This window comes from Haplochromis burtoni, unplaced genomic scaffold (assembly GCF_018398535.1).
Source record: "Haplochromis burtoni strain Fernald_Lab_line unplaced genomic scaffold, NCSU_Asbu1 Contig_435, whole genome shotgun sequence".
Lineage (NCBI taxonomy): Eukaryota > Metazoa > Chordata > Actinopteri > Cichliformes > Cichlidae > Haplochromis > Haplochromis burtoni.
Genome location: NW_024582796.1, coordinates 422,173 through 432,306, shown reverse-complemented (window position 1 = coordinate 432,306; position 10,134 = coordinate 422,173). Strand labels below are relative to the sequence as shown.

The following is a 10,134-nucleotide window of genomic DNA, read 5'->3' as shown; positions in this document are numbered from 1 at the left end:
TGCACATGAGCCTGAAATTGTATTTCAGAACACAGGGGAACACAATGCACATCTGCCTCTGCACTTCGTGGTCCCCCGTGACCCCCCCATTTTTTTTTTAAAAATCTGGAAATGCCTCTAATTTCAACATAGACAAAAGGGATGTTTTTTTTATATCATTTAATCATGATGCAATACAATGTTTTCTTAAAGTTTGATAGAAGGTAAAGAAACTTTACTTAAAAGGTATTCAGTTTCATTTTAGAGTAACTCAGAATCTGCCAGTCTGAGATCAGCATATCTACAATATACTGTGGGTAAAAGCATTTAAAAGTTTATGAATAAGCAATAATATTTTTAGAATGTATTCTCTGGCAGACAAAATGAACCTGTGCAGTAATCTGAGAACTGCTTGGCTGGATTACATTCAGCTCTTTTAGTCTTTAAGACTCTAGCAGCTGCGTTCTGGATAAGTTGAAGCTTTTTTTATCACTGTCTTAGAAAGACTGGACAAAAGTCCATTACAGAGGTCTAATCTGCTAGAGATGGCCCTGAACTAGTTTCTCCAGATGGCATGTCAGTACAACTCAGCTGAATCTTATCTATCTCACAACTCAAACAAATCAAATCAATTCACTGATTTTCTAAATCTAAGATGTGCAAACACAAAAGCAGCAGACATAATTCTATTATTTAGTCTGAAAGCAGAATTGATTACAGTCTTGTGGTATTAAACTAGCTTAGTGTACCACTAGTGTAAACTGACCACTGAGTTCAGTTTGTTCTTTTGTAAAAAAAAACAAAAAAAAACAAGAATGAAATTTAGTTTCATAATTGGTTTAAAAAAAAAGCAACTTCAGAGCTCAAAAGTGAAAATGCAGAAAATTATGAGGTGCACGTGAAGGCAACACTACCCCCATGCAGCTGTGAAGTTTGCCATCAGAGTGTGGTAGCATCAGCTGTCATGAAGTTACAATGAATTGCCTTTTAATTTGAAAAAGTGATCAAGGAAATAACTGCTACTGCTCTGCTTACGCTAGGATATAAAACTGGCATGCAGGATGTCAGTGGCAGGAATTTCAGATGTGTCAAATGCACAAAAAAAGCACAACTTGGATGCGAGTTTGTAAACTTGTCTTTATTTTCTCATGTTTTTGTTTTGCTTTTTACACCGTAGGGCATTTTGTTTCCATCATATATATAATTTTTCCTTGGCAAATCCTTCAAGGCATTTTTTGATAGATAAAATATTCTTTGTGCTCTCCGTCAAGGTCTGATGGCAGCCTTCAGCTTCGGAAAGAGTTGGAGAGCGTTTTGTGTCGTCACCTCCATCACCTTCTCCAGCGACACCCCTTTGATCTTACTGATGTACTCGGCAGACACACAAATGTTTTTTGGCTCATTTCTCACCTGCAGTCAGGACAAGGGACAATTGTTGTATCGATTCTTATAGTTATCATATTATCAACTATATTAATTACAACAAACTAGTTGTAATTAAGGGGAAATTTCATGAAATTTCCCCTTGTGGGACTAATAAAGGTATCGTATCTATCTTATCTAGAAACTAGAACATTTATTATACAATTTTCTTTGTAATACATAAAGAAAATATTAAATTACTCCTCCCAAACAAAGATAATATAAGACATTTTTAAATACTCAACCTGTTTTTCTGGGCCGAGAGCTGGAGAATCAGTTTCTAGACAGATGTTCTCTAACGGCAGCTGTTTCACAAGTTTCTGCTTCTTGGTGGAAAATACACACACAGATCACCATAAATCATTAATGCTCAATGTGATAAAGTCAACCAATGAAAACAAAGTCAACATGCCAGTGCTGTGTGGGGAGTGTAAATACTCACATACAACTGTTACCTGTGTCAATTAAATAAACTAGTTTGGTCTGTTTACACACGAATGACAGATAAGCTGACTGCATGCTCGGCTGTACCTGCTCACTCCTTATTATGGATGGAGGGATAGAAAAGAAATAGCCGGCCTTCACTCCCTCCATAGCAACAGACGGTTTCCCATCAAAAGCATGAAGAAGGACTTTTCTGACACCTAGTGGCAATACAGAGGAACTGCAGTTTATTTCTCATACACTCAAGAAAACTGTTCACTCACATGCAAACAGACAGAATAAACTTAGGTGTTCACCTTGGTCCTTCAGGAGCTGAATGGTGGGTCTTCCTGCAGACCTCGAATGAACATTTCTAAAGCCAAAAATAAAAGAAAACAAATGAACAAACACAATGTATTATAGAAGGATTCTGTAATATACTGTGTCGGTCATTGTCTCATAAACCTTAGATTTTGATCGCTTTAATTTCTGCAAATGTAAATGTTTGTTTCCTTATGGAGTTCTTCTCTGTCTTATTTAGATTTTTACACTTTAATTGTAGTTTACACATTTGCCGAATGTATGGATCGTCCCTGGTTTGATACCAGGAGGAGACACAGATCCCTTTAGGTTTGTGTTGCGAAGGGAATCTGGCATTAATATCTACCAAATCAAATATGCAAAGCTATCTACTGTGCAGACCCCTTCTGAATAAGGGAGTGGCTGAAAGACTCTTCTTCTATTAAAAACAAAACAAAAAAAAACCCCAACCCAAAAACAATACACATTAATATTTGTACTGTATATATTGCCACACCGCCCAGGAAAGCTCTTAATTAGTCTTTGCTTAAAAAAATGCTAATAAATGTACCACATGAATTTCAGAGAATAGCCTTAATAATAAATATCTCAAGACTCACAGCGGGAGGTCCAGCTCCTTGGCTATCTGTGCTTGACGAATCAGGACCAGCCTTTGATTCTCCTTATCGGTGTCGCTTCTGACATATCGGGGTGTAAAATCCAAACCAACCTACAACGGCAAACAAGCTGTAATATCATTGTAGTTAATAAAGAAAACCAACGAAGGTGAATCAAAGATGCTCAATCTTTACCTCCCCAATGGCAACAAGTTGGTCTTTGTATTTCTCTATGATAGGCAAAGCAGCATCCAGATCCTGCAAAACACACAGAACACATTCCTGAATCTAACTGCATAAACCAGAAATAACTCATCCAATTTTTTAAATTTACAAGCAGTCAAAATTACAATGTTTTTACTGTTTTCTGAGAAAACTACAGCTGTGGTGGAGGAAGAGAAACACAGGAAAATTAACTGTCAGAGGGCCCGGTGGTGCCAGTGTCTGGCAGCCTCGCCTCTGTCAGTGCGCCCCAGGGTGGCTGTGGCTACAATGTAGCTTGCCATCACCAGTGTGTGTGAATGGGTGGATTAGGGACTAGTAAAGCGCTATACAAATACAGGCCATTTACCATTTTACTGCAAAATTGCAGAAAGAATGAATCATCCACACTATTTCAGGAAAGAAGCGCTGCTGTTTTTTTCCACCACTGAGTACCACAATTGATCTTTTTAAGATCAGACTGAAACACTAATAATGAGACACACTGGTGACCTGTCAGAGTGTACCCCATCCACCCCTTTCACCCTAAAATAGCTGGAATACAGTCCAGCACATCGTGACCCTCAATTTGATAAGCAGATGAAGATGGGTGGCTAGATGGATGTTATATTTTCATAAAGCCACAATACAACAATACTTGTTTACGCTCTACATGGCTGTTCGGATCAGCTGGCTGTTGTGTTTGTGGCCTTCTGGTGAATAAAGAAATATGAGTCATCTTTCTCATCCCCCATTAGTACTCTTGCTGCAGTGTTTTGTATCAAATGAAGGCTTTTCAGGGAAGTTCAAGAACAGCCTGATAATAACTTCCAATAGTTCACCCTTGCAGTAATAAAGTTATGAACTATTTTTTCAGCATCACTCTGAGACAGGATGTTCCTACTTTTAGACACTACACAGATAAAAGGAAACAATCTTACATATTTGTAAGGCACTTCAAGATTCCTCGTAGTGCTACTGGAGGCCAAAGTAATTCTATCCATACTAGGAATTTGTTTAGACCCCATGTTTCTCTGATTTTTACAGCTGAATATAATAACGTCAGTTTTATCTGAATTTAGAAGCAGGATATTAGAGCTCATTCAGGCCTTTATGTCTTGAAATCATTCCTGTAGTTTAACTAATTAATTTTTGTCATCTGGCTTCATAGATAAATATAGCAGGGTATCAGCTACAAAATAATGAAAATGCATGCAGTGTTTTTTAATATAACTGCCTAAGCGAAGCATTTACAATGTAAAAAGTATTGGTCCCAGCACAGAACTCTGTGGAACTCCATGACTAACGTTTGCGTGTAAAGACTCCCTGTTTACATGAACAAACAGATACAATTCAAACTTGGGCAGTGTATTTCCTTTAATGGCCACAGCTGTATTCTTATCTCTGAAGTAAAATGTTTCGATCAGTGGTACTGAATGCTGCACTGAGTACCAGGACAAGCACAAGGACTGGGTCCACTCTCAGAGGCCATGAGAAGGTCATTCGTAACCTTCACTGGTGTCGTTTCTATGATATGATGCACTATAAATTCTCAAATCCAAGGAGATTTCTGTTTTCCGGAGGTAGTTGTGACACCACTAGCTTATGTTAACAGCATGGGTGGAAAAAGATTTTAAACTGCAGCAATCCTACCTGAAGGCAAGCACCCCTCTGCTGCTCGGGGGATACTTCTTGAACAGGATGAACTCCTAAGCAGGGGAAAATGAAACCTGGAAACCTGGAGAAAATTACAGCAGGAAATTACAAAACCGCGACCTACACAGTACAGATACATCATCATTTAAACAGTGCTGGGTACCTCTGTGACAACTCTATAATCTTCTCAAATTCCCTTGAATGCTCGGCCACAGCTAATAACGCCAACAAGCCAGCCTGGACAAGAGTAAAAACAACCAGAAATTATCTTTAAAACAACAAATATCTGACTAACTTACAGCTTTTACTCACGAGGATCTCACCTTTTTTGAATTTTCGATCACCTCTTCTACATCCTGGCCAAAAAAACGTGGAAAGGTTAAATTAAGGTTGCTAAAGATAAAAAATGAATTTTCAGTCCGTAAACAAGCGTTAATACCTTGTCAAAATCCCCCGCAGAGATGTGACAGTGGCAGTCAACGTAGCCGTGCATGTGGACGTTGTTTAGCCCTCAAAATCAAAACAAACCCGCTTCCTCCAATAAAATCCGACTGCGCATGTGCACGTGTGGGCTCGTCAGTGCGCGAGATCGATGACACTGCGCAGCTCGAGAGGGCGGTGCTCTCTTAGAAATTATTGGTTGAACTATGGCGGGAAGTAAACGGAAAGAAATCAAACGTACCTGGTTCTTCAAGTTAAACCAGCCGTTTTCACTTCCTTGTTTGTTTTTCTCCTGCCAGTGTCAGTTCCGCACCTTTACTCACAGTCAAATGACGTCTAAAGAGTGAAGTCGGATCTGTGTGCGACACTGAAATGGGAGCTTTAGCAGTCTTTCCTTTGCTTTTATTGATCCTGCAGATCGGGGCCAATAATGCCAAATACGAACCCAACTGGAAGTCCATCGACTCCAGACCGCTGCCAGAATGGTATGACCAGGCAAAGTTCGGCATCTTCATACACTGGGGTGTCTTTTCTGTCCCGAGCTTTGGCAGCGAATGGTTCTGGTGAGTTCTTCTTTTGACATTACCATATCATTTAAACTTTTGCAGACAATCAGTGAGGGCAAGAGGGTCTGTGAAATCTAGGGAACAACTCATTCATTGGAAATTCCGACTTCGGACTTATCCAGGAACCCACCATCTATCCTGTCGGAGATCCCATATGTTTTACATCATGGCAACAGTGGCAGTACAGATTAAAAGTTTTACAGTTTTACAAGTTTTTACAGTGATGGCACATTTTGCATTTTATTTGTTACACAGGTGGTACTGGCAAAACCAAACGCAAAAGCCATATGTGGACTTCATGCAGAGGAATTATCCTCCAGACTTCAAGTATCAGGACTTTGCACCGCTGTTCACTGCTGAGTTCTTTGATGCCAAAGAATGGACAGACATCTTCGCCTCATCGGGAGCAAAGTACATCGTTCTGACCACAAAACACCATGAAGGTACACCACATTTTTGTGCATCGCTGTGTTTATATATGCCAGCTACAGTGTTCTTTTTTTTTTCTGAAGAAGTAGTCTGATGTCAGTATTGGTGTCAGCGATGTATGACTGTCCTTCAACCACACAAGAGATGTTCTGTTTTGTTGGTGTATTTCTCAGGTTTCACACTCTGGGGCTCAAAGAACTCCTGGAACTGGAATGCGGTGGATATTGGACCAAAGAGAGACCTGGTGGATGAAGTGGTGACAGCTCTTCGCAATAACGGGGACATTCGTGTAGGGTTGTATCACTCCCTCTTCGAATGGTTTAACCCGCTCTTTGAGCTGGACGCTGCCAATGTCTTCACTACAAACTACTTTCCTACCAGTAAAACTCTGCCTGAGCTTTACGAGCTTGTTGTCAAGTACAAACCAGAGGTGCTGTGGTCTGATGGAGATGGAGACGCGCCTGACAAGTACTGGAACAGCACTGGTTTCTTAGCTTGGCTCTATAATGACAGGTAAACTTGCAAAATGTACATTATTTTTAGCTTTTTTCCCATCATGGATATAAAAACTGAGCTGACTGAAATCTTCTCAACAGTCCAGTACGTGACACGGTGGTGACGAATGATCGGTGGGGCTATGGCTCCATCTGCACACACGGTGGATATTACACCTGTTCTGATCGCTACCAGCCAGGACACCTGCTCAAGCACAAATGGGAAAACTGCATGACCATTGACAAAAAGTCCTGGGGTTACAGACGTAACGCTCCTCTCAGCGATTACCTCACCGTCGATCAGCTTGTGTCGGTGAGAGCTGAAAATCGTATTCGCCTCTAAACTAAAACAGATTCACTGTGATTAAATGAGTCATTGGGAAATTTACCTAATGCTTCTTTACTCTTTTCAACACATTTCCTACCACTCTGCAATTTTAAATTGTATCTTTAGGCATTTTGTTACTAGCAGCCATCACTTATAAAAAAACATACCATGACTACACTTAAAAATGTAAACCCACGAGAGTTAAATCAACAAGTTAAAAAGATGCAAAAATGCAAGACTTGTCTGTGTAATTTACAAAAAGATAAAATAATTAAAACAGTAAAATCAATAAAAAAAATCAACAAGAAGAATGACAAAATATCATCACATGAGTGAGTGTCATTAAAGAGGAAAGAAAATGGGATAGAGATAAATATATGGGAGTTCAACCTGAGTCAGCGGCACCAGAGAATTAAGTTAGAAACTATAGCCTGAGGGTCGCTCTGCAAGCCAAGGTGAGCCAGCTGAGCAGTGATGCCATTCTGTGGTTAAAATGTTAGGAGTCCCCCCTTGTTTTACTTTAAAACACGCCTCCAGACCCAGACAAGGGAGCAGTCACGTTAGATTGAAGTTCGTTTGGCTCGAGGGTCAAAGATGGAAACGCTGATCTGGAGCCCTTCTTGTGGCTTTGTTTGTTCATGTTTATGTGTCAAAAATCGCTTGTAATAATTTCCAGTCATGTCCACTTTAATGTGTGTCCATGTGTGTGTGTGTTTCAGACACTGGTGGAGACTGTGTCCTGTGGAGGAAACCTGCTGATGAATATCGGCCCCACACACGATGGAAGAATCGCTCCGATCTTTGAGGAGCGTCTGAGGCAGATTGGTCAGTGGCTGAAGGTCAATGGGGAGGCCATCTATAACACGACAGCATGGCGAGCTCAGAATGACAGCCTCACTCCAGATCTGTGGTGGGTCCACAACTTTTTTTTTTTATAAGGCTACATTGATATTTATCTATAGAAAGACATAGAAAGTTATAGAAAAAAATATATAGATTGATAAAATCAGAGGTAATTAATGGGTCTGATCTTCAACAGGTACACGTTCAGACCCCAGGAAAAAAACATATTTTCCATCTTACTCAAGTGGCCAAATAATGGATCAGTGATTCTGAATGAGCCAGTGGTTACTGGGCAAACTCAGGTAAGACTGACTCAATACCTAATAATGTTGCGATGCCAGCTTCTTATATTTAAACTGGTATTAGTGTACATGGCAATAAAATGCAGAACCTTGTGTGAGATCTGAACTTTATTCATAACTTCCTTTTGTTTAACAAAAAAGGTGGTGCTTCTTGGTTATGGCCCTCTGAAGTGGGAGCCTGTAAAGCCCAGTGGGCTGCAGGTTTACCTTCCCCAGCTCTCCTTTAGCCAGATGCCATGCCAGTGGGCCTGGACACTGAAGCTGACTGGTGCCACTTAAAGGAAAATCACATCACTTGAAGAGGAACTGATGGAGCAGAAAGGAAGGATTATACAGTGGCTTGCAAAAGTATTCCTTGCCCTTTTCCACATTTTGTCACATTACAGCCACAAACGTGAATCAATTTTATTGGAATTCCACATGAAAGACCAACACAAAGTGGTGCACACGTGAGAAGTGGAACGAAAATCATACATGATTCCAAACATTTTTTACAAATAAATAACTGCAAAGTGGGGTGTGCGTAATTATTCAGCCCCCTGAGTCAATACTTTGTAGAACCACTTTTTGCTGCAATTCCAGCTGCCAGTCTTTTAGGGTATGTCTCTACCAGCTTTGCACATCTAGAGACTGAAATTCTTGCCCATTCTTATTTGCAAACAGCTCCAGCTCGGTCAGATTAGATGGACAGCGTTTGTGAACAGCAGTTTTCAGAGCTTGCCACAGATTGTCTCGAAACACCCCTGGCTCTGAAATGTGCAATCATCTTTGTAATACTGGGGCTATTCCCTGCAGCTCTAGTGTAACATCCCTCTTCATGTAATTGCTGACCGACTGTTGCTGCGGGGTGAGACGATGCCCTGCACTGACATCCTCAGTAGCCCGAGGAAGAGTTCCTCCTCTGTTTATGCCGTACAAATCGCACTAATGCACAAGCATCAGAGTCAACAAATGTGCGGTGTTGACCACAGTTTCCAATTCCATTTAGTAAACTTTTCCCTATCTGTAAATGCCAATATTGCTTTACTCATTGTTCCTAATGAATCCCTTTTCACTTGTAACGCCTTTTTTTTCTTGCTATCTTGATAGAGTTTCAGCTGCTTGACATTTTTACACAGAACACCGTGGTTTTCCTTTAGTTTCTCACCCAGAAACCCAGGCCAGTTTCTGTAATTTTGGGAGCAGTGACATTAAACACTGTGAAATTGCTCCTTTTCTTTGAGATGTGCTTTGTGGGAAGTTTGATAAGCCTGTTGCACTGATCGGTTTGATTCATTTTTAATAAATGTTTCAATAAAATCAACCTTTATTACACTGACTTGTTCTCATTTGTTGCCTCCCTTTGGCGCCCCCTTGTGTCAACATGTGTAACGCCCTAGCCGCCTGGGACATTTTAAGCAGTCTGACGGTGCAAAACAGATCTATGCACCCCCGCTGTGCACAGATGAACCGGGAAAACAACACATCCTCTTCTGGCTCTGAAAAATGCAGCAGCAGTGAAGTTATTTTCATGTTGCACACTGACCGGTAAGCCTCTGCAGAATTTCTTTCAAAGCTGGTCTTTGCTCTTTTTCTGCACTGAAACCACAGCAGCTGCAGGAGTATTTGTCAACTGAGATAGAGAGTCCGGTGCAGGGCAGATCTCACTGTTGTGTCTGCTCTCTGTTGCACGCCTTTAAGGTGGGAGGTTCCTGTTCTGCAAATGTTCCATGACGTGCTGATGGGGGGTTTGCAAGGGGTTCTTCTCACGTCTGTTCAACCCCCCCACCCCACACACATACCCTAATTTCAGCAGGCTATCCCCAGCCTGGTACGCGCACATTGCAGCTGATCACCTAAACACAACAAACAGAGATGTAAGGATGCAAAACGCGTGCACAGATAGACGCGCAATAATAGTGAAATACACATATTCTGCATTCTGGGAGAACCCGGGCTTTAAACCTTTAAAGTTTGTAGCAAAAATGTTGAGATGTCAAAAAAATTAACTTAGACATTTAAAGGCAGGACTGCAGTGCGGATTATTTTCTCGGTTTGGTCAGTTGGAACAGAACTTACTTGTTTAAAATGATGTATTTGTTCTGTTTGACTGCATATTGTAGAGTTTATTTGCCTATACAGTAGTGTGACAAA

The 10,134-nt window shown here is 40.8% G+C and overlaps 2 protein-coding genes across 3 annotated transcripts; one reads left to right on the top strand and one right to left on the bottom strand.

The window, feature by feature from the left end:
- Positions 1-1,096: 1,096 nt before the first annotated feature.
- LOC102289878 (putative deoxyribonuclease TATDN3) lies at positions 1,097-5,221 on the bottom strand. 2 transcript variants are annotated; one of them, XM_005946071.3, is made up of 10 exons: positions 5,038-5,221; positions 4,922-4,954; positions 4,762-4,835; positions 4,596-4,680; positions 2,937-2,999; positions 2,745-2,854; positions 2,142-2,197; positions 1,933-2,045; positions 1,647-1,727; positions 1,097-1,389 (listed from the first exon to the last, which is right to left on the bottom strand). In XM_005946071.3, the coding sequence occupies exons 1-10, from the start codon at positions 5,089-5,091 to the stop codon at positions 1,246-1,248; spliced, it is 813 nt and encodes a 270-aa protein (XP_005946133.1). In that variant the 5' UTR covers positions 5,092-5,221; the 3' UTR covers positions 1,097-1,245. The 2 variants fall into 2 exon arrangements, with proteins under 2 accessions (XP_005946133.1, XP_005946134.1); XM_005946072.3 differs by having other exon boundaries at positions 1,647-1,724; positions 5,038-5,220.
- A 28-nt stretch (positions 5,222-5,249) lies between these two features.
- fuca2 (alpha-L-fucosidase 2) lies at positions 5,250-9,315 on the top strand. The gene is made up of 7 exons (XM_005946069.3): positions 5,250-5,602; positions 5,861-6,048; positions 6,208-6,547; positions 6,631-6,841; positions 7,576-7,766; positions 7,896-8,001; positions 8,143-9,315. Exons 1-7 carry the CDS (start codon positions 5,412-5,414, stop codon positions 8,278-8,280), a joined length of 1,365 nt encoding a protein of 454 aa, XP_005946131.1. The 5' UTR covers positions 5,250-5,411; the 3' UTR covers positions 8,281-9,315.
- The last annotated feature ends 819 nt before the right edge of the window (positions 9,316-10,134 follow it).